We start from the raw sequence: 23,890 nt of genomic DNA on the forward strand, positions 1-23,890 counted from the left end.
GGTGGTTCAAACACAAATCTTGTCAATTAATTAAAAAAAAAAAACACCAAAAAAAACCAAAAAAGGAAATGCTATATACAGCTGAAGTGTACTGAACCAAAACCTGAATGTTGTAACACTGCAACACTCTAAGGCAAGGGCCTGGAAAACGGGAAAGACAACCAAATCCTTGTTTCTGTTACTCTGGTACGATGCTGGAGACTGGGGACAATTTTTGTTGCTGCTAAGTCGTCCTGTGGGCTTACAGGTACTGTAATAATGACTACAACACTACGACTTTGGGAGGGAGCTTTGCCAAGCACCGGGATTTGGAGGACAGCAGGTGCTTAACCCTCCCTACCCCCTTAATCTACCCCCCTCAGACCGGCCGCGCCCCGCTGCCAGGCAAGTTCCCCCTCGGGAGAGGACCGATAGCCCCGGCCCTGAGGCGGTAGCGCAGGGCGAACGCCCTGAGGGGGAGCCTGAGGCCGCACCGCCACCACCAGCGCCAGCCCCCCCGCCACCGCCCTGCACCGCGCCTGCGCGGAGCCGCCCCCTTGTCGGCCGCCCTCCGTCCCGCCCTGCTGCCGGCGTGGGGCTATGGGCGGCAGCGGCTGAGACGGCCCGAGGGGAGCGGAGCGGAGCGGAGCGGAGCGTGGGGCGGGGCGCGGTGCCGCCGCCGCCGCTGGCGGGAGCGGCCGTGGGGTGGTGACTGGGTGCGGTATTCCCCGGTCCGGTGAAATCAGCCTGCGGGAGCGCGGTCCGGGGACTCTGAGGCGGGTGTTTCTGGCGGCCCGAGCGCCGCGCCCTTCCCCTGCCCCATGTCGGCGTGGCTCGGCCGGGCGGCGCTGCTGCTGGGGCGGCCGGGGGGCCCCGCCGTTGCTGCTGCTGCCGCCGTCGCCGCCGCACCCTCCTCCTGCCTGGGCTCGCTGCGTGGCTCGCCGCGCTGCTGTTGCCGCCGCCGCCTGGGCAGCCTGAGAGGCGGCGCCGAGGGGCTGCTTCTCCCGCGGGGGTCGTCGCCGCCACCGCCCGGGCGGGCGCTGGGCACCCACCCCAAGAAGGAGCCGATGGAGGCGTTGAACACGGCGCAGGGAGCCCGCGACTTCATCTACAGCCTGCACTCCACCGAGCGGAGCTGCCTGCTGCGAGAGCTGCACCGCTTCGAGTCCATCGCCATCGCCCAAGGTGAGCGGCGACTCCCTCAGACCCCGGCCCGGCGGCCTGAGGGCCGGTATCCGCCGCCTCCCTCCCCGCCCCTGGCCGCGCTGAGGGCGGGCGGGGGACAGCCCCGCAGCGGCGGGAGCAGGGAGAGAGGACCAGGCCGGTGCGGGGACTGAGCCCCCGAAGTTTGGCGTTGGCTGCGGCGGGTCCTCCCGCCTTCGCCCAACCGACTCCTTCGGGCGGCCGGGCGAGTAGGAAACTCCAGTAGGACAAGGCATCGAGAGGCGTGTGCGAGTGTGTTTTAGCATAATCAGGTATAAATGAGGCGCGCAACCTGAAATTTAGTTTCCAGAAGCATCCGCAGCACCTTCAGAACTTAAAACGACCCCCCCGGTGCCAAATCCTCGGTATGTTTGTTGTCTGATGAGGAGTTTCGAGAGGCGCAGGTGGCTGTTTTTCGGCGCGGGAGTAGAAAAGTGTGTCTCATAAAATCCTCTTGACGCTAGTGCAGCGGTAAAGTGATTTCAGACCTCTTAAGAGACGCTGGGCTGCTGTTACTCTGGGGGCTCATTCACGAATTACACTTCCCTTGCACAGAGAGCTGCCTGCTTTGCTGGCATTGCTTCTTGGAAGTGTTGGTTCTTATGCAGGAAGGTGTGTGTGTGTGCTGGGGGCGCTTATAGATGTGTCTCTGAATACAGTGCCATGCAACACCAATTAAAATAATTCACAGTGATTTTCTTTTTTGTCTGATCCAACTGTTCTTGCCAGCCTGACGCTTTTCCTTAAACAAATAAAAACTTGTCAAACCCAAATCCTCTTAATTACAACCTCGATACTTCTGGTTCTGATGCTTAGCTGTAATTTACAGTCCCTATTGCAGCAAAGATGATAGCAGGTACTTAACAGATCAGTGTGCATTTGATCTAGGCCTCTTTGTGACTTTGATAGTAGCGTGCCCTTGGAAAGGGCATTTCTGTGCCTTGTGGCTCTTCTGTACATGTCTGGAAGAAATCTTGTGGGCAGAGAACAGGTCTGGAGTCAGCTATAGGAATGCTGCTTTCATGAAGAGACAGAACCTTTTCAGGTTCCTCTTTGGTTTTGTTCATAGCACACTTGCATATAAACACTAGTGTTTCTAGTCTGATCCAGAGTTGATTTAAACAGTTGATTTTAGGAGCAGCGCTGCTGTTTTCCAGAGCATGAATCGGTTGTATTTGTTTTCCAACATAGTGGGAAGTACGCTTTGAGCTGTAAGTTGGCGCTAACTTTTGAATACTAACAACTAATACTCGTCCTAAATAAATCCTTCTCAGCTTCTGCAGAGTTCTTACCATGAGATTTTTGTGTGAGTTTCTATCTCGACAGTTATCTGTTGCTCAGGTGAAACAGGGTTGCTCGCAGTGCTTCTGTGTACCTGGAGGATTGTGTTGTGCATATCAAAATGAGACTTTAAAGTGCATTTTGGTATAATGTCTCAAGGTTTATATGGACATAATTCAACAGATGATCCTTTTTAATATTTTGTTGCTCGGTTGTTGTTAGCTATAGTATGAAAGTCTGTTTCTATAAAATCCTGTGACTTTCTGATGATTCAGGATTTGGAAGACAAGAGGAACAAAAGCATTAGTTTGAGTTCAGAGACTTTACTGCATAGGACCTTATTTAGTAAGCTGCAAATTTTTTCCACTAGTGGAAATGGTAATTCACTTGTGCCTGAAACTGTGAGCGTTAATCTCACTAGAGAGATTGTTGCAACAAAACCTCGGTTGTGGGCTTTGTAGTCTCACAGAAGAGGGCTGCACAAAGTGTTGTAATGCCATCAGACCTCGGTCCTTGGAGTCAGATTCTTGATCTGCCTTTCTAGTAGCTTGATAAGACTTTTTAAAAAATAACCTTTTCCATTTGCCAGCTCCATTCATGGTTTTTTTAACTAGACTGCAGCATAACGGCTGTCAGCTTTTAACTCTGAGAATTTATATTTCTTCATGGGTTGTGGAAAAAGAAAAACCATAACCAAGAAGGGCTTCTAGTAACTCTGTTGAATAGAAATTAAAAAAAAAAAACCACCTTAAAACTGTAGTACGTACCTTGTGTACATTCCCTGATATTCTAGAGAACTAAAATCACGTCAGCAAGAGGGGAAACGTGGCACAGAAATCATTCAACATCAGTAAAATAGGTGTTCTGCTTTCATTAGATGCACCCACCATAACACTGGATCCTCTTTATTGTGCACGTGAGAGAGCTGCTCTGGGCTGAGGAAGGGAACGGTAATGCCAGAAGCCCCTGGGGGGGATGGATTGCCCATAGCTCTCTTCTGTAGAGGGCTGACCCTAACAGAATTCAGATTTTATGTGGAGAAAGGCAGTGAATGTAGAGCCAGGCTCTTGAAGTGTGTCAGATGTGTATCATCACTCTGTCAAGGAGTGCCAGAAGACAACAAAGCGAATAGAAGGGCTGCACTGGAAAGAAAGTTATATGATTTCTGGGCTAGATATTGATATTCTGTACTTCAGTTGTTTTATTATGGTTAGATAGTATTTTGTGTGTTTGTGTTTTCCTGCTGTTGAATAGTAACTGTGCAGGAGTGATCTAGCTAAGTACACAGGTTGTGATTGTGAGTAGCAGATGGGGGATGAGAGGTATTTGTGCCCCGCTTTCCAGGTATTTTCTCCAGTCTACCAGTGTCACTTCTGATTTTAACAACTGATGAGTGTAAACAAGATGAAATGGTTTTGGAGATGTTGGGTTTCTTTGCGATCTTCTCCTTCGGTGGCAGCATGCTGCAGCAACTAGTAGCCAATTCTTCGGATGAGGTTGCTATTTTTAGTCTTGTGTTGATTTCCAATGAAAGTGATCCAAATGTGGCCTTCAAATTCCCTTGTCTACCTGAGTAAATTCCTGTGTCCTTTTTGACTCTGGAAAAATCAGTCTCTCCTCAATCATGAAATGCCTGTGCAGTTTTGCCACTGTGTTTAAGCTTGTTTTGTGCCTGTGATCTTTTCATACTTCTATATGGAAAGGGAGGTCTTAGTCCGTACCCTTCTTAACATGGTCCTTATTGGGTTAAGTTTTGACCTTCTTCCTTCACTGCCTCTTCTGTGCCCTAACAGACCCCATATCAGCTAGGGGAAGCTGTCAGCAATATGGGGAGACCTGGGCACATCAAGAACCAAATGGGGCCTGTTCCTCAGCCCATTCCCAGGCCTACCACCAGAAGGATGCAGTTCCATCAACTAATTGCCCTAGCGCGAAATATGACAGGACACACTATCTGTGGCCTCCGCTAATGGCAGAGGCTACAGGGAAACCCATCCTTTGCTGCGGCTGCTACGCTGAAGGACGGTCCTCAGGTAGGTGAGTCGTAGCTGTTCACCAGTAAGTTAGGTGAGTCTCTGAAGCGTTTTTGAAACTTAACACATCTGTTTGCACTGTAGTCACAAATCCGCAGGTGGGGAGAGGTTTGTCATGGGGTAGCTTGGAATGTATTCCTGCCATCAGATTGTCACCTGTCTTACTTGGATGTTTATGTCTGGACACTTAAAGCTTCCAGGTGCCGAGCACTAGTGGTCAGTTTAAACAGTTTAGCTTCCGGAAAGCTGTTAAAACTTGATGTTACTACTAAACACTGAGATTCTTCTGTTTGTTTTAGTGCTTCAGTCAGAAGACAGAGCTCTTGCTTGTGATAAAAGGATGGCTGTGAGGCTGTGCTTGCTTACCTGGGAGACTGAGTTGAAATAATAGATGGGTTTTGCATAGGAGAAGCTTGGGGGAAGGCCATGAAACTGAATCTTGATGGAATTGTTCTCAAAATACCTTCTGAGAACTGTCCTGTTTTGGACTATAATCTGTGTCTTGCTAACTACCTTAAAATTTAGTCCAAACGTCACTAAGTTGCTCTTTTTGAAGAAAACTGCAAGACCTTCACACTTGGGTTTAGTTTTCCTACTTCATTAAGTCTTTTTCTTCCTTTTTTTTTTTCCCCCCCATTCCAATATTGGAAAGGTGAATAAGGTCTCACATCTTCCCAAGAAGAGGTTTGGAACAGTTTTTAAATTTCAGTTTGTGTTTCTTGTAAGCATGTCAGCCACACTAGATGGAGATGATGCATGTGGACTTAAATACAAATACTGTGTTTTTCTTTCCTCAGTTACAGAAACACTGAAGTAGCAAGTAGGCCAATTCCTTTTAAGTGTAATAATTCTGCTTTCCTGTTTGTGGAAGTGGTGCCCCATAATCAAGGCTTAGTTTTGTTGGCAAGAGACAGTCAAATCCTCCTTCATGTTCCTCATTTCTTGCATAGGGGAGATGAAAGTGTAAAAATCCTACTGGCAATGTGGAGAATGATTTAATGCCTCTGAGCCTCTAGAGCAATTTTCCATTATAAAAGAGTGGTATTAGAAAGAAGATGTAACTTCTTTCTTAAGGGGCTTATATTCAGGTTTTCTACCTTTAGTTTCCAGCGTCTGATAGGAAATGATTCATGAAAGCATCACTAAGCAGTGCAGCAAGCCCACTAACAAGGAGGAAAAAGACTGAAGGGTTTGACTTGCTTAGATAAGAAATATTAAACTTAGCATGTCTGATGCGTCTTTATTTCTTCTAAGGGTACTGTTGTTCTTATCTGTGCTGGGTTAAAAATAATATTGAGCCCAGATGTGACTGTTTTCCATTAATAATACTAACACGATGGCTATTTAGGGCCTCTAGGAAATCTCAGGTCTTGGTAGTGAGAAAATCCATTATTTTTCCATATTTTGTTGCAGATGGGAAAACAATTCCTGTTTTCTCATCATCTGTACATATACATAAATATAGATACAATATATCTTTGTGTATATATATTATATATATATTTAATATGTAATGTATGTTCATTGAACATCATTCCTTGAAAGCACTGAGTTGCATTTTGTATTTTAAATGGAAGGCTTTTGTGATGCAATTGCTAAATAAAAGGCCTTCTGAAGTGTAATTGCTTGTTTCTCTGCTTGTTGAGGTTGTGTATTAACTGGAAAACATGAAAAAAACCCAGTAGCAATGCAGTCTTGACAGCTAGTTTTGTTGGTTTAATTTGCAGGTCTTGGAGAATGCAATTTCTAGCTAGATTCTCTTGGAAGACACTGGTATGTCATAGCATAGATGGTTTAATAAATAATCTGGCCAAACTGGTGCATTCTGATAGAAAAATGTTCATAATTTCAAGTTACTGCATCTTGTGTTTGTTTAAGAAAAAAAAGTGCTGCAGGTAAAGGGCATCACCTCCATGTATTCAATAGGGCTGACAGCTGGGGCAAGATCTTTTTGCAGGAATTTGCTAGCTTTTAGCCACTGTTGGGTGAAATCTTACTTTGATGTCAGAAGAAACATCTCTGGTTTACGATCTGGTGTTAAATTTATGAACTCTTTAGTTTACTGGAATAGTTTAGGGAATGTTTGAGCCAAGGTGCCTCTACTTCCACAACTTTAAAAAGAAAAGTTAATTCAGAGGACTGCAAATGTCCTTCCCTGAAGTTTTTAGACACTCCAAACGTGATCTATGAAAAAGATTCCTTTCGTTGCATAAGTCAGACACTTCTTGCTAATATGAACACAACAGTTCATCTGCTATGCTGGTTTAGAACCACTCAGATTTTAGTACCTTTTTTGTTAGAACTTAATCTGTGTTAACACAAAAAAGCATAACGCAACCCTTCTGGAATTGCTGGTCATGTTTAGAGAGTGATTTCACAGTGCAAGTGTGAAGTTTCTTGGGAGGACACCCATCCCGCTGAGTGGGGAGAAGGAACTGGTGTGCTTTGGCAGGTACGAACGGGGTGGTTCTCTCTCGCTCTCTCTACAGGCTCAATGTATGCAGATAAGCTCTGAGCTGTGTGTGGAGAAAGATCATCTACCTCTCCCTTGCTGTCACATAGGTCAAGAAATTGGTTTTTAACTTCAGGGTTTGATTGCTATTCTAGGAAAAGGTCTTCTGGCAGACTGTGGGAAAGTGTCTAATTTGCAAGTTTGAAGTGCCCCATCAAGCTGGTAAAATGACAAACTCTTACCAGCCTGACATCAGGACTGTTGCTAATCTCACTGCTGAGTCAAAAATACTGTGTTCTTTCGAAAATCAATGAGCCCTCTTATGAAGGCAGAGTGCAGAAGAATGCTACACAAACTCTACTGATCATTTTTTTTTAAATCTACAGATGGAACTCTTATTTTCAAATGGTGATCATCTGTGCAATGCAAAGTATTCAATTACCTGTGATAAAGTAAGCTATTATAAAAGACTTCAAATCCTAAGCTGTAGTTAAGGCTAATATTAAATCCTGGCCATTTAATTGAAATTAATACCATTTTGCCAAGGGGGAGAAGGAGTTAAGGAATAGAAGTTACATATTTTTCTAGTTGCTTGACACTATTTTTCTTAAGACTTAGTGAAGAGAGGAAGAAATCATAAGCTGTATTCAGCCCCTTAGCTGTCACGTGCTTCTATATCTGGAATATTCGATGCATAAACCTGTTGCAGCTTTCCCAGGCCTCGCTGCTGAAGAGCAGTGCTCTGCCTTGTGCCTCCTTGAGGGAGCTGGGACGGAGCCTGGCCTGGGGAAGCTGGAGTCTCATTCCGCTGATAGCTCACCAGGCAGTTACGTAGATGTTGTGACCAGGGATAAGGCTGGTTGATCAAACGAACCCTGCAGCTGCTCTCTCGAGTAGCAGGTAGAGGTGGGAATTCCACCCCCTTTTCATCCCTATATTGTATTCTCATTTATGAATTATGAATTTTAGTTAAACTTTTTTTTAGATTCTCTTTTCTTAAATCCTGTCTTAAGAATATGGATGGCCCTTACCAGAAAAGATGAAGTGCATGGGAAGGTCTGGGCACTGGACAGCAGGGATGCCTTAGTTAAGAGATTTAATACTCCTGAAGTCCTATTGAGTGATATGCGCCATTCCCCAAGAAACCTTTCAAAACTGAAAGTGTAGTTAAAAAACCCAAATCACAACAAACCAAACAAATAACAAACAAATAACCCCAACCAAATCCCAAAACTCCAAAGCAAAAAATGGATCAACAAAATCTCACCTCCAAAATGTACTCTTGGGTAGTAGAAAAATCACTATTTCCATTGTTCATTCTAGCACTTACTGTGTTGCATTAGTCAATCAGACATTACATGTCTTCATTACAATGCTCCTTCATGTTTAAGCTTTATTTGAACTGGATGCGTATGATTTATTTGGACTTCCTTTTTTAAATAACAATAAAATGGCAAATTTAGGTAGCTTAGGGAAGTTTTAATTTTTCCATCGTGTTGTCTTTCAATACCTGCATAGTATCTTACGGGAAATTTTAATTATATAGAACATTTTTCATAAAATTTTAACTTTGAATAAATCTGGTAATTCTCTTTTTCTGCTTTAAATTCTGTTTGTGAGGCTTATTCTATTCTTGCTAATATAGATAGTACTTTGGGATAGGGCCATCTGTGTATAACTTAAGTATTAGAAGGGGCTGAGGTTTAATGTCATAAACAAGAAAATTGGTGCTTGGTCACTCATGATAAAACTATCCTGAAACTGTTCTCTGAAAATGTCAAATGTCACTGTAACTGTCTACCTTTAAACCACGTTCAACAAGATACTGTTTTCGGAAATTCATGTTGGTTTTGTTCTTTTGGTTTGATTTTCTTCCATATTCTGAAATTTTACTTGCTTGCATAACTTAAAATGGGTTCTAGTCCAAGTTCTCTGCTTAAATGCAGAAACTTTGCAATATATTTTTGCAGAGGAGAGTCTGCAAACATTCCAGTGGAATTGGTGTAAGACCTAGAGAAATCTAGTCGTCTTAATATTTATAAAGACTCTTTCCTCCCTGGCGGATACTCCAGTGTTGTTTGAAAGATTTTAAATAATGACTTATCGCCGTCTTGCTTTTGAAAATTTGTAGCATCCAGATATCCTAAACCACTGGTACCACTTGAGAAGCCAGCGAAGGAGGTAGTATCACCAGAGACGACCAGTGCTTTTGGTACAGTAAATAAACCCAAAAAAGTGTGTTTGCTAAGACATGGCATTGCATAAGGCCAGCAGGCTGCTGGTTTGACAGACGTTCCGCTTGCTTGTTTTGATGCAGTTGGCATGTATTGCTATAAGAAATAAAAGTACACAGTTTTTGTTTATTTTAATGTAATGCCTTCAGTCTGAAAAATTTCAGTGATCCCTGTAGTATTTCAGGGACTTAATATGACCAAAGAAGTGTTTCAAGTCTGGGTCTTGTGGAAGCTCCTGAGCTGTACCACAGTTTCAAGATAGTAATTGGCCAGAGATTTCAGACTGTGAAATAGCTTCATTTACTTGAAGAAGCTCGGTGTCATCTGCCTTACACCTTTTCCTAAGAAAGTGCTATGCATTAAATTATGTGGTCCAAACATAATTCAGAAATAATATTACTGTTAAAAAATACATTATTTAGTTAGCTGTCTTTGCCCTTCCCTGCAATTAACATTTTAGAAAAGATAAGAATACATTGCTCCAATTAAAATCAGGTTTCCATCTTTTGCATGTTTTTAAGCATGTGATGTGTACAAAATAGTTGTCATGCACAAACGTCTTTTAAATCATGAATTTAAGAATACATATCTAAACCTTGAGCCATTGTTCTTCAACTGTATGTGTCTTGTTTAAAATAATACATTTTATAGTTATCAGGAGACAGATTTTCCTTTTAGCTATCTTGTCTGCTATGAGGGGTGCTTTTGATTTAGATATTTTTTTGAAAGATCACTTGAAATGAAACTTTTTCTTACAATGCAAGGTAAACAGTTCAGAGTGGTAGATTGGAAACACTTAGATCTCCCTGTAATAGGCATGAATGAAATGGATCATGTTTATTCTGTGGACACAAGGTACTGTTTCAGTGTGTAAGCAAAATTAGAAGAAAGTCTACCAGTTTCTCGACAAAAGAAATGACTTTAAGCTTACTCAGCTGAAAAAATCTGAGCTTCAGTCAGCCTTGGTTATTATTTAATCCAAATATGGAACTATAGACACAGCTGGTGTCTCTGGGAAAAAATCTTTTCTAAAAAGAAAAAGTAAATGGAAAAATAAGATATCATGCAAACAGAGTACTTAAGGAAGCTTTCTTGGATCTCTCTGGTGGTGGTTGATTTTCTTTACAAGAGGTGGCTCATATTGGGGAAAGCTGTCTTGTGCCTCCCTCCTTCTTTCTTTCTCCCTCCCTAAATTAGCATGGTGTTATTTCAAAACCCTGAAAGCACATGTTCTTGTTTCTGTTTTGTTGCCGTATGTGAGAACTTCCTTTAAAATTGAAGAAGCCCCCTGGAATTTGTGGGATGTGACTAAGCCATGCCTGAAACAAAACCCTTGCTTCCTCTGAAACACAGGGAGCATTTTAAGGCAAAGCCCACAGAATACCAGTTTTAACCCAGCAGAGTACACATTTCATTCAAAACTATGGGATATAAAATCAAAGCTGTTTTTTTCCAGTGTTCATTTACTTTGGCTTCTTAGATATTTGTATGTTAGTCATTAATAAAATATGCACCCTAGCAGCCATAATACATACTGATGCTTGCTACTTGTTATACTTTTTTTGCTGCATCATTTGACAGTTTCCATTTGTATGTGATGGGCTCATCATGTTCATTGCGTTTTGGGTATTCTTTGAGGTTTTTTAATTTTATCAAACTGAGATGCTGTAGCTTTTGGCAAATTCCAACAAGTCATTTTTTTTAACTTACACATTTCTTTCTAGATAAGAAAAAGAGCAAATAAGAACATATTTAACACTGCAATATTATGTGTTTGGAGATGGGACATATTCTGTATCGACTTTTCTATTGCCTTAAATCACACATAAGGAGCAGGTGGCTTGTTTTATTCTCCCCTACTGCTTGTACCTGGGGATAAAACCTTCCCCCAACACGCTAAATACTTCATAGCTTTTAGGATGTCAGATAGGAGCATAAGCATTTCCAGAATTAAAATTTGCCTTAACTGTTTGGCAGTGATCCTGGTGAAAGGCTCCTGCGTGACCTAGGGGAAGGATGAAGAAAGAATGGAAAAGTTTGAGAGAAAAAGGCTTCTACAGTGAGGCCAACTTTAACTGAGAGGAGCCAGAGACCTGAGTCTTGGCAGTGGCCCAGCCTTTGCTTCCCAAAGCTCATTTCTCGGATGTAATCTGGGACCTGTCAGCTGGACACCAGCAGTTCTTTCAAAGTGTTCTGGGAAGCCTTCAGGCAGGGTTAGGAGGAGACATGGGACACGGTATGTGATTCTTGTCCATGCCATGGACAGAGGTCTGTCTGCTTCAAGGTGTGTTGATGTATGTAGAGTTGCACTGCCACAAAGCTTTGGTATATTCTTCAGGTCCAAACACTTACTGTGAACCATCAGGTAATTGTTGCATTTTGACCTGCTGCATTTTTCTTTTAGACATCATCAGTTTCTGGTTATCGTACTGTTAAAATAACTCTTTTTGTCCATGGCTTTCAATTATTTGCTCTTGATAACTTTTGACTCTATGCAGTGATCCATCCCTTACTGCTGGGCAGTTCACTGTAACTCATCTTAGACTGAGTGTGAATCATCAGTCTCCATTAGGGTATTATCCCATCTTTCATAGCAATCTGAATGGGTAGAAATTATGTTTTATTGACTTTATTGGGTTTCATGGAAGACTGGAGAGAAATGTGCATGGAACAAACTGATTTCTTTAGCCAGCTGCTCTTTTAAATACCATCAGCTTGTATTTTCAGATTGCAAATAGCCTTTCAATCCAGCTGTTTCTTTGCTTCATTAAGTCCTGGCAACAGCCTGATTTTTTGCAAAGATGTGATGTTACAAATGTAAAATTAACTGTTTTCTTCAAGGTGAAGAGATGTAAGAATTGCCAGCTGGATCTACAGCCATCTTGCCTAATAATGATTTTTGCCAGAGAGAAGACATGGGAGAGCAGCTTGAAATCCCCCCCCCCCCATTTTCCTATTACCTATTTATATTATTTCATGGAGTAAAGTAAATAAAGCAAAGTAAATAGGTAGCTGCAGAAATGGCAGTGCTGTTATAAATATCAGCCTGGTGACCTTTTCCTCTTGAAAATGTCAGACAGACTTACTGTGATCCTGTGTGTCCCTCTCCCTGAACAGAAGGAACATAACAAAGGTGCGTGCACACATGGCCTGTGTTGAAGATGACTGCTTCCAGTGGGAAATACATGTGACTTGTTGTTTACTTATTTATTGGATCTGGTTTATCAGAAAGAAGAGAAAGTCTTTGGATTTGTAGTGTTTTTGCTTTTGGTTTACTGCTCTGGGTTGGATGCTTATTTAAGTTTTTGCAGTTGGATGCTAATACGGCTGAATCTTGCTGTGATTTATGTCTGACCTTGTGTTAAAACCTCAGTTAAGAAAAAAGAAGAAAAAGCAGCTCAGTTTAATTGTTCTTTCCCAGCCATGGAGGAAAAACATCAAGATGGCTCCTCCACTGTAGGATTAGAGCTGTGGATGAGCTGATGTGTAGTAATGTGACTTGTATGGGTGTGGATTTACTGCTGGCTTCACCCACATTGTTGCAAAGGGAGTGTCCCGCTCTTCCTCCCTGCCCCAAAAACCTCTGGGTGTGAAACTCTCGTTTCTGCTTTCCATGCCGGCACTGCCGTTTTTCTCTGGGCCTCACTGTGCACCTGGCTGAGTGCAAGTGCTAGAATAAAGGAAAAGCCCCAAATACATGGTCAGGAGGGAATTTGGGGATGGGAGGAAAAGTAGCGAATCACCCCTTGGCAGCAGCAATATGACTTTAGATTGCTTCAAGGTGCAGTTTTACATTTGACCTAAAGTTCTGTTGTCTTTTCTCACGGGAAGTGCCATGGACTCACGTGGAGTCTGTTCTGGGATTCCTCTGTGTCGCTAACAGCGCATGCAGTGACTTGCACTAGTGAGCAATACTGTTTCAATATCTCAGGTTACTTTTTTAGTATTGTCAAATACTTGTTGTTATATTTGGGAGCATTTTTGACCTCAAAATTCATTTTGTGACTAGGTAGGGAGCTGTCTCTTCCTCTTCTCCCTTCCTGTGGCTCTCTATCCAGGATTACTTCTCCTGGTATCAGTGGCTCCCCCTGTATCACACAGCACTTTGCTTCAGCCCTGCAAAAGGCATCCTCAGCCTGATTCCATCCTCTTCCTCACTGCTGGAGAAGAGGCTGTGCAAACATTGCCCAGATTTTGGAGAAGCAGATGAGAATGAGAGAGGGAAGGATGCTGGAGCATGCTGACATCAGCCCCCATTGTGCAGCATGAAAAAAATTGTAGGAGCACAAATTTCATTAAGGTCTTCAGTAAATACTGGCATTACAGGTATGTGTGTCACTGATGCAGGCAGTACACTAGTGCCAAGGGGAAAAGTGCTAAATAGATTAGATTCCATATTGCCTCCCATGTAGAAAACAAAAAAGACTTATGTGTGCAGAAAACTTTGGATTCAGCTGTGGGATTTGTTTGTAATTTACTAATTCTAAGATGATTAGCAGAACTGGAGGTGGAGGGTGTCATTTCACACTAACGGGAGCCTGGGTGTGCTCACAGTGAAATTGTGACAAAAGAACAGGTAAAAGCTAGCAGTGAAAAAGGCAAGATGTGCAAAGTTGAAAAACAAAGACCGTGCCTAAGTGGCAGAACCCTGTCTTTCATAAACTGGGTTGGGTAGTTTCACGGGAAGCTTAAGTAATGTTGGGATTAAATAAATGGGCTGGCTGTGTAGTACTTCATAGAGCAGAGGTCCCGAAGTGACTTTAGAGGTAGTGTGGGCACAGCTGTGACTTGCAGTGGTGTGACGTGGGCTGAAGCTTGCGTTAGCTCTGCAGTTGGAAGCTGCAGAGATGCATTTGCAACTCAGCTAGTTAATCCTCCTACCAAAGGCTGCAGAAACACTGACTGGGAGAAGATTTTTCCTTTTTTTGTTGGTTTTTTTTGTTTTGCAGAATAAAGGCAATTGGTTGAAAATGTTAAAAGTGAGCTTAGTCAGAGCTGTTCACTTAGAGCAGAGCACAGTAGTCTTTGCTGTCCTCTGCTTCTCCTTATTTATATGCCTTTATTTACAAAATCAACATTCTTAGTAATTTCAGATCTTTTTAATGAAAAGAGTGAATTTTTTAGTACAACTTAAAATTCACATGCAGAATAAATTAATAAATAATGCAGCTGCATAACAACCCAGCAGATATTCCATATTCTTATAAAAGCTAAAAGAAAACATTTTGAGGTAAAGTGCCATGAAAAGTGTATTTTATCTATTTTTACATTATATCATATAACATTCATTCCTTCAGCCGTTTGCCAAAGATAACTGACATTGCGGCTTGGCTTTGACTGTGCAGAGTCAGATGTTGAAGTCTGACTAGTTTCACAAATGCAGCCAGAAGCTTTGCTCTAAGTTACGGGAGGAAGGGAAGAAGAAAGGTACTCAAGTGATGAATCTACTGCGCTACTTCTAGCAGTAGGTTAAGAGTTAAGAATACCTTCATTGCTACTGCCTCTGTATTCATTAGGCATTTCGATAGAAAGGTACAATTTTTGTGAGTGTAATTTTTGACTGGAACTTAAGTGGTCAGTGGTTTCTTATGGTATTCTTTTTTGCTGAAGGGTGTGAATAGTTTCTTAAGGATCTCAGGGGAGGTCATGTTTTTTGTCTTTATTGCCTCAATGCAGTGAAAAATTAGCAGGAGTGTAATTACACTTAATGTAAGTCTGTAACAAAATGTTTGAACATCATTCAGTTTATCTGTCCTCTCTGGCGCTCTCGCTCTGGGTAGCTGTCTTAATTCTGAGACAGATGAAAAGCAATAAACTCTATATGCATTTAAAATGATTTCAGCGAGAAGCTTGTTTCTGCAGTCTTACTTGCTTCCAAGGTCATCCTTGTGCAGGGAATGAAACTTTCTGCTTAAGAAAAGGCCGATACTTAGTGGTATGTGATTTAATAGCAGTTTGTCTTCAGCTTTCTGTTAAGATCATAGCAGAGTTCTCTTAAAGGAAAAAAAAATCCCACCAAACCCATTAAATTTACCAGTTGCCCTCCTGGTGTTACTGGACTGCCATAACCACCTGCTTGTGGTGTTGGTGGCTGCTGTGTGACTGAGTACAGGTGCTGGTGCTGCTGGTACCAAGGGCTGTGGAAGCACTGCTGTTGCCAGCCTTGGATTTGGTCTTACAGTAAGCATCTCTGTTGATATTAACCAAGTCACTTTTTCTCATTTCAAGAGCCTTGGGTACTGCAAAAAGCAAAATCTCCCATTCTGTGCCTGGGAATGACGGTATAAACAGCAAGTGTGTTGAAAAAAGCCAGTAAGTATAGCGTGGACCTGGTCTGCTACATCTGCTACAAGGCATAAGCCCCCCCATGTTATTAATACGCTCTGTTTTGTGCTAGGACAGTGGAGGAGGGAGCGTCCTGGTTCAGTCAGCTTCGTCCTCCAAGGAGATGTGCTGCTGGCTGTGAGCACCAGATCACGTGCCTGGGCTTGAAAGCCAGCACTGTTCCCTGTTCTTCATCAGTTATCTTTTCTTCCCCTCCATTCTTTCCTGGGGAAATGAGGGTGGTTTTGGGCAGGTGGGAGAAGGGCATAAGGGAGGGGAGGGATGGAAATAAATAAACTCATCTCTTACCACCTTCTCAGATTTCTTTTTAAGAACAGGGCCTGGGGGGAAACATCCTTAAATAAAGGATATTGTAATTGTAACTTCCTAGATATTTCATGAGCGCTCATATGTAGGCATCAGTGATGCCTAACACTGCTCTATTTAAAGACGATGAAAGCCCTCCACTAAATCAGATCTCTCTGGTTGTGCGCAGAGCTCTTATAATTCTTGTTAACAAATCTTTTGTGGTCTCCCACAGAATTGCTTTGCTTATCTGTCTTACATGAACCTGCTATGGAGGACAGCCAAAAACCTAATCTCACACCCTGATAATATGTAGATACTCTGATCTTACTGGTTTCCAGTTCAACACTGTTGCTGAGCTGCTGCTCTGCTCAGCTCAGCTGCAGACTGGTGAAATGACTGACAGATACTTACCTGGAAACAGGGAGGCCCAAGAAAAATCAGTGCTGACAGAGAAGTGCCAAGACCTCATTTTACTGCAACACAGTTAGATGAGTATACTTGCATGAGATTAATTCCACTCTAATGTTAGACTGAAGTAGTTGTTACCTGTTTGGGGTTTTTTTTCTGTAGCTAGTGGGGAGGGTGTTAATAATCCCAGGGGAAGATTTGTTCATGCAAAGATAGAAGAGTTTGCCATGCCTTTAGGAGGTGTCCCCCCTCTAGCTCCTGGGAACTCATTGCAGTCCCCGAGCATTGAGGAGGGAAAGAAGAGCCAACCTCCATTTGCGATGATGGTATTACTTTGGATTTTTTGAGGCAGAGAATTTTGACTCTGTGGATGGCTCACTCCAGTCAAGGAATTGCTACAGCCAGGTTATTTCTCGGCAGCACTCAAGTACCACCTTTTTTTGTTGCTGTTAAATAATATATAATCATTCACTTCTGCAATGCACAGATGAGAATACCACTTTATTGTTCCTGTTCAATCTCCTATCAATGTTACCATGTTTTGGACATTTTTATACAAACACTTCAGCTGTTTTTCTGACATTTTCCATTTCTCTCTGAAGGAGACAGCTCAGACTCCGTATTTGTATCCTTACCCTGCATCCCTGTTACAAACCGCAAATCCTTTCTGCATTGTCATCATTTTAGCTGATTAACCCCCTTGAATCTTGAGGCAAGCATCTTATTTCTCATTTTTTTCAGCTGCAGTTTGAGACCTTGTTAACCAAACCACTGCAAATCCTATTTTGACGTGAACCTGAGTAGAATTGAAAGGCTGACCTTTAAGTTTATAAGGCACTGATAGAGAATTGAATTAGATGAGGAAAGAAACCTCTTAATGATGAAGACAGTGATTCGAGTCTCTGTTTGCATTTTATGCTTTCTCCTAGCTTTCAGGTCAGGGTTTCCACCTTAGGTGCCTGTGTTTTGTTAGACATATTTAAAAGGATATGAATGGTGTATCCTGTTTTTGGAAGGGATACCAGGATAAGTGTATTGTATACTCACATTATTTGATGATGAACATCCAGTAAGCACTGCAGATAAATATCATAGAACTTAATTTGAAATTTAAACCTAGACTATCCTGCATCTGGTGAGAAAAAAAATGTACATTTCTGTTGCTAAGTGCATCTGTTCTAGGGAGTAACTACTGACCATTAGGTGTGGTGGTGCAGAGTACTTGTGTTCCCAATCTTAGGGTTTTTTTCCCTTTGGAGCAGGCTTGCTGCATCCGTTTTATGTGGCACTTAGCCCTGGATTTGTCCTGGGGCCCATATATCCAGGCTGCCTGCTTGTAGGGGATCCCGAGAGTGAACTATCCCTGAAATCACTCCTGGGTTTTGTTCCGAAGGGAATCGGTTGGCTGATGCCAGGGAGCAAATGGCACTCCTGCAAAGCTTGTTCAGCGCTTGGTCCACTAGATATAGCAATACTTTGAAATAAGGATGACAGTCTCTTCTGCTACTTCACGGTTTTTCAGGGAGGGAGATGGAACATGATCACTGTGTAATTTTCTACAGTGTTACAGAGAGTATTAAAAAAAAATCTTTAATGCTCATAGCTTCCTATTTGTATTTATGCAGAATATTTGTTTGGACATAGTTATCTTTTCAGGGGTAGTCGAGAAATTATTCTATCGTGTTCTCTGTCTATTCATTGCCTACTAGTGCTTCACTCAGCTTTCTTGTGTGCATGTGACTGAACGGGCCAACAGCCAAGTTTATATTTAGCACTGCACAAATCAGCATCCTTTCATGCCTTAATTGCTGTAGTAACATTTGTGAGTTATAACAAATGGTGCAGAATTTTTTCTTTGTTGTCAACTCGTGGATTGTGTTTTTTCCATTTGGAATATTAAGGGAACCCAGTTGACGATCAATGGACATGGTTTTTCAACTTTGTGTTTTGCTGTATGTACTGAGATTTTTTTGCAGTTTTTGTTAAAACATCGAGAAAACCAGAGGAGGAGCAAAGGGAGATGGGGATGTGCCTTATGAGCTTATTCCGTGAATGAACTCGTACATCATAGTCAGAATTTACTTTAAGGTTCCACCTCTACCTACTGAACAAAGCAATAACACAAATCTCATTTCTAGGCTGCAGTCCAAAATTTCAGGGATAAAGATCCTCTTATGAACTCGCGTGTAAAGGAGTACCTAATTTAAGAGACAGAACAGTTGGTTGAATTTCTTGCTCTGAGCAAGTGAAGCCCTTGCTGTCTCCATGATGTGTATCTGAATGATTTGCTGAAGTGACCTGGACAGGCTTTTGGGAGGAAACAGACTGATGGATTTGAGACAAAATTCTCCCTAACTTCCAGATGAGGCACTAACCTTCAGACCCTACAATGAGGCTATAGTGGATCTAGATGATTAATATTTTTCATACTCTTCATATTCTTCCTCTTTACCTTATTGACATTCATTGGTAAATGATTCATCTTAACAATTTGGTCACTTTTTTAAAAAAAAAAAAATCTATAACACTGCTCATAGTCTTATCTTAGACTTAACAATACCAATCTGTAGCATGTATCTTTCTAGGGTAGCCCCGGCCATAGTACCTCTTTCTTATCACTGTTACGTGTTTCCTGCCCCTGGGTGACAGTAACAGATTTAGCTATAAAATTTTCCAGCAGTGTTAGCTGCAATTTGAAAAAAACATAATAATGTATGCCTTTAGGCTTGCGTGTTCCTTTGTATGCCAGTTCTTAAATAATTGATAATTAAAAAAACGGTGATGATAGTTTTCTGGTTTTTGGTTGGTTGGTTTTTTTTAACCAACTGTCTGAATAAATGCATCCCCATTACCTGTTAGGCAGTTGGGATTTTTTGTCAGCTAAAAAAAAAAATCTTAAAACTAAATTGCAAATACTGTCTTGGTTTAAATTGGGTACAATTGGCAGGGTTAATTTAATTTGCTGGATTTGGGCCAAGTTGTGGATAATGGTATTATTTATGTTGACAGTTTTATACTCCCCCCGCGCGCCCCCCCCCCCCCCCGGGGTTCTGTCTTATTTTAAAAAAAAAAAAGTAAATTTTTAGTTAGCTAAAAAAAGTAACACTGTAAATTCAAAAAAGATGAAGAACAGATTTAAGAGGCAGTTATTATTTATTTTTTTTTCTGCTCCCCAGACTTTGCTAATTCAGGGCTCATGAGCTGTATTGCGCTTGAACTTTGGTTTATACCTTCATTTATGGTAATGAATATCAGAAACTAGCAGTATTCCTTGCTCTACCATGTCATTTTATTCCTTCTGTGATAAGATGAATTCCGCTGTCTTATTCAGCGCTATGGCACAGGATAAGCTGGTGAATGGCTGCTGTGAAATGCAATACCAGAGTACTTTAGGTTCCTTTCCCAGACATTTGAACTCTGAACTGTTGGATTCTGACTGAATCCAGTTCTTGAAAGGGGGTTTTGCAATTTGGATTTTTGTTTCCCCTCCAGTAAAAGAAGTGAAGGGCATGTTTTCTTTGCTGTACTCTGAAGAGTTTTTCCTTGTTTTTTTGCTGAGCCTTGAAAATTCCAATAGTCAGAACAGCTTCCTGTGAATAAATGCCCTATTCTGAAATACATTTTGCTATCTAGAGTTTTTAAAATTAAAGGTTTTTTTTGGCTCTCCAAGAGAAGTGTTCCCCTGGTGCCTTCATATCTTGCAGAGTTCTGAAGTATATTATGCTTTAAAGAGGTGATGTTGGAAGTGAGTCTGTAAAAAGGTTACTTGCTTTCATACCACAGTGGTTATTTAATTCTTTCTACTTTTATTCTTTTTTTTATCCTCCCAATGTCCAGACTTTAAACTAAGCCTTGGTCTCCGCAAGTGGAGTGGAGCTGGTCCAGCCCCTTGCCCGTAGCATGCAGTGCTCTGTACCTCACAGTGGCTGAGCGTGCTTCAGCCGTCGGTGATGTCATCTTTGTGCTTAAGGCTTGTTTTGGTGCTCCACAGAGCTTTTTCCTTGAGCCTGGTCCGGCGGGGACCACGTGACAAGGGCCTGAGCAACCTGGTCTGATCTGGCCCTGCTTTGAGCAGGTTGGGACTGGATGCCCTCTCCAGGGTAGAGGCTGTGTCCTGGCTCAGGCAGAGAGGTGTCAGGGTTGGAGCTTCCCGCTCTGGAGCATGAGCAGGGTTGACGTGCACTAGTTAGCTGATCTTCTTCTGGCAGACTTCTCCCATCCTGGTCTCACTAATACATGTGACCTCAGATTCTTTTTTTCCCCAAACTAATTTTTATCTTATGTTGAGGGAAGCTGTATGTCAGGCATGATTCCAGATGAGTTTAGCAAGACACTTTTTTTTTAATAAAGGAAAGTTCTCATGGATACAGCAGGAAGATGCTACAAAAGAGTTCCCTATGGCTGGACAAGAGTAGTTTGGTCTCCAGAGTATGGTGCCACCAGGCTGTCCTTAGTGACTTCTCTCTTAACGTTTGGCTGAGGTAGTGTTGAAGCACCTTAGACACCCTGCTTCATAACATGGCTATTTAACAGAAATCCCATACTACCAAAACAGGTTATGTCGATGAAGTAACTTTCACTTCTTTGATCCCTTGCTGTTTCTCGTTACCTTGCACTAACTCATCTCTCCTCTAACCACAAAGTAGTGTTCCTCAGCCTTCCTCCTCTTAAAACCATGCCAAGATAGTCCTTGACTTATGCTCTGAAGGAGGAGGTTTATGTCCTTTTTAGTTAATGTGGCTGTTGAAATTCTCATTATTCATAGATGTAAAAGACTTTTTTTTCTCTTGCTTGCCCTCAATTCCTCCTTTAGGTAATAAGTTTCTAAAATAAATTATGCACTGGTTTTTAGCTTTTTAAAACAGCTTTCTAGCTCCACTGACTAGAGTGTAATTATGTAGACTGCCATGTGCTATCAAACTCAAACATCAGTTGTAGTTAAATCCACAAGACTGATGTTCTAGAGCTTTGTAGTTTTATGTGAGAAACCAAATAGTCTTCTGTATTAGTACCCAAAACACTTCACATGGGAATTCTATAAACCTAACTGGATATCGTAATCAGGGCAAACTATGGAAAGATGTCTTCCTCAGAGGTAAAAGGAGTGTTTCCTGGAAGTTTATATACGCTGTTACAGTTTTTTATCATTAAATCCTTGTATATAGAGAACTAGACTTCAAGAATAGATGCTACTTGAGTGGGGATGGTTTCAGTGGTAGTTGTTGCAGATGAAAATGTTTGATAGGTTATGTTTAATAGCAATTCAAAATTTATTAATAGCGTGAGTTAAATCAAAAGTTGAATTTTAGCAGCACTCAGTGATTGACTAATTTAAAGATTTACAAGGAATTCAGTAAAATATATTATTATCAAAACAGTGACTTAATTACAGATTCAAAGATGACAAGATTCACACTAACTTGCTATCAGGTATCTTAAATCAAACTGTATAGGTACATGTATACATGTATAAACAAAAAACCATGCAGGTACATGCCGACAGACAGAAACATTTGGGCCCAGTGATACAACACCCACACTTGTGAAGGCAAAAATGTACTTTTAAACACGTAGAGAGGGGGATGAAGGAAGCTAACTTCTAGGTAAAATTTCCCTCTGAGTTTAAATACTCACAACGCATCGGCATTCCTCAACGGGCGATGGTTGATACTCGAAGGGGATGACTTCACCCCCGCCTTCTGTCGGCAGACGGTCCTCGAGGACTTTGTACCCGAGTGGTGTCCCAGCTCAGGGCAGATGCTGGTCACAGCCCGCTGCGCTCCAGGAGAGCTCAGAGGGTCTCGCTTAGAATCGCTGTTTATAGGGTCCGAGATAATTGACTTTTGTCAGGTACATTTCCACTTTGGCCCAGCTCGGATGGCGAAATATTCTGGTACTTTTCACCAGTTGCGCAGACTCAGAACTTTTCTGGCATCTCCCCATTTTGGGCCACGGCCCGGGTACAGGTGTACCACCAGGCTGTCCAGAGGTGATCGATTGTCATCATTGTTCCCAAACAATAGGGGAGGCAAGAGCGTCACGATCCAGGTACAGATGTACCAGGCTGTTACCGTTCCCAAGCGAAGCAAGATCCAGGCTCGTTAAGGGGTGCCTTAATGCTCTGGCCTGCTGCCCTGGTGTGTGGCCCAGAAAAGGGGGGGAAATGGCACCAGGTACCAAGTGGCTCAAGAGAAGAGGGGTTGCACCACTACAGCAGTGTCATGTGAAGCCAAGGAACCATGCTGGCCAGTGTGATAGCTCCCCGTCACAGCAGAAAGCCGTGGAGGGCAGCACTCTCAGTGACCTCCTGTGCTTAAGTTGGTGATTTTGGGTTTTCATGTTCTCCCTGGCATCCAGCAGGATGGAAAAGAGGAGGTTAGGAAATGTCATCAGGAATGTGACGGTGCTGGCTTAGGTTGCCTGGCCACCCCTGAGGCATCTAGAGCTTTTGGAAACTGTGGCCTCAGTTAATCTCTTTGGTTCAAAGTGCCTCTGATTTTCCTGGGTGTTGTAGGAATTTACTTTCTCTGGTCTCTAAGAAAAGCTGCTGAAAAGGCAGTGCTGGCATATACAGACAACTGTTTTTCCATGCTTCTTTCTGTTAAAGCTTTGTTTAACCTGTGAGGATGGAGGGGAAACCACATGCAGACAAGTGCAGGAGAAGCTTGTGTTGGCAAAATGGCTCCCACCCTTGGTCCTGTCCTTCCTGAACACAAGCTGAACATTTTGGTCTGACTTTTTTTGGCTATCTGGCACCAGTGATGCCTGTGACTGTGAAAGATTGGCTCTTGCAGGGCTCACCTCTGTTTGCTGTGGGATGTTCTTTTGTTCTTCCTCCAGCTCCAGGTTTGAATCTGTGAATTCCTTGCATTTTCAAGGTGGGGGGGAGGGAGGAATATCTTCATGTATTTCTGTACAACTTGGGCTTTACTTCTCCCACTTGCATGACAAGTATAGCTGGTGTTTGTAGAGCTTAGGTAGTTTATCTATTGGCCAGAGGGAAGAAGCAGCTCTTCAGTAACTGCTGAAACTTGAAAGTTGTTATAGTTTAAGACCTTAAATTAATGAAATTATTATGGAAGTCACTGTCCTGGTTGTCTGAATACTGGTATTATGGTCTAACCATTTTTTTTCCCCAAAGTTAATTTAAGTGAATATTTCAGTTTCTCCTTTACAATAGCTTTGAATATAGGAGTGACTTGGATGCAGGGATACTTGCTCTATTGTGCGCAGTTCAGACATATGCTCAAATGATTCACAGCCTGTGCTTGCAGCATTGTCTTTCATGTACTTGGTTATCCCAAGTAAAATTTGAAAACTTGAGGCAGTGGTGTAGGCTCCTATCATGTTTTACCTTTTTTTACCTTTGCCTATGGAAGTTACCTGATCAAAAAGTATGGAAGCAACTTGTCAAAAGTTCAGGATTTGTAATACTGGAAGATTTTGGGGTAACTCTTTTCTGCTTTAAGAAGGGGTCTTATGCTCAAAATCCACATTTAAAGAAATCCCAAAACCCTAAAAAAGTCGCTTGTTTTCTTTCCCTTGCCCCTGTGAAATGGGTGGCTCTTGCTGCTGCATTCTGTGCATCACCTCTAATATACATACATATATATATATATATATATAAAAAAAACATATAGCCTTAGCTTCCTATAGCCTAGAGTCAG

General features: G+C 42.1%; 1 protein-coding gene across 2 annotated transcripts in view; it reads left to right on the forward strand.

Moving 5' to 3' along the window:
- The first annotated feature begins 557 nt into the window (after nt 1-557).
- TMEM65 (transmembrane protein 65) overlaps nt 558-23,890 on the forward strand; it is a 34,605-nt gene continuing 11,272 nt past the window's right edge. The window contains exons 1-2 of one of the 2 annotated variants that reach the window (XM_054815521.1): nt 567-1,164; nt 4,257-4,496. In XM_054815521.1, coding sequence (XP_054671496.1) covers nt 801-1,164; nt 4,257-4,496 — 604 coding nt within the window. In that variant the 5' untranslated portion in view covers nt 567-800. Of the gene's footprint in view, nt 1,165-4,256; nt 4,497-23,890 lie in introns of both variants that reach the window. The other variant, XM_054815520.1, reaches the window with a different exon arrangement.

This window comes from Grus americana, chromosome 2, assembly GCF_028858705.1.
Source record: "Grus americana isolate bGruAme1 chromosome 2, bGruAme1.mat, whole genome shotgun sequence".
Taxonomy (NCBI): Eukaryota; Metazoa; Chordata; class Aves; order Gruiformes; family Gruidae; genus Grus; species Grus americana.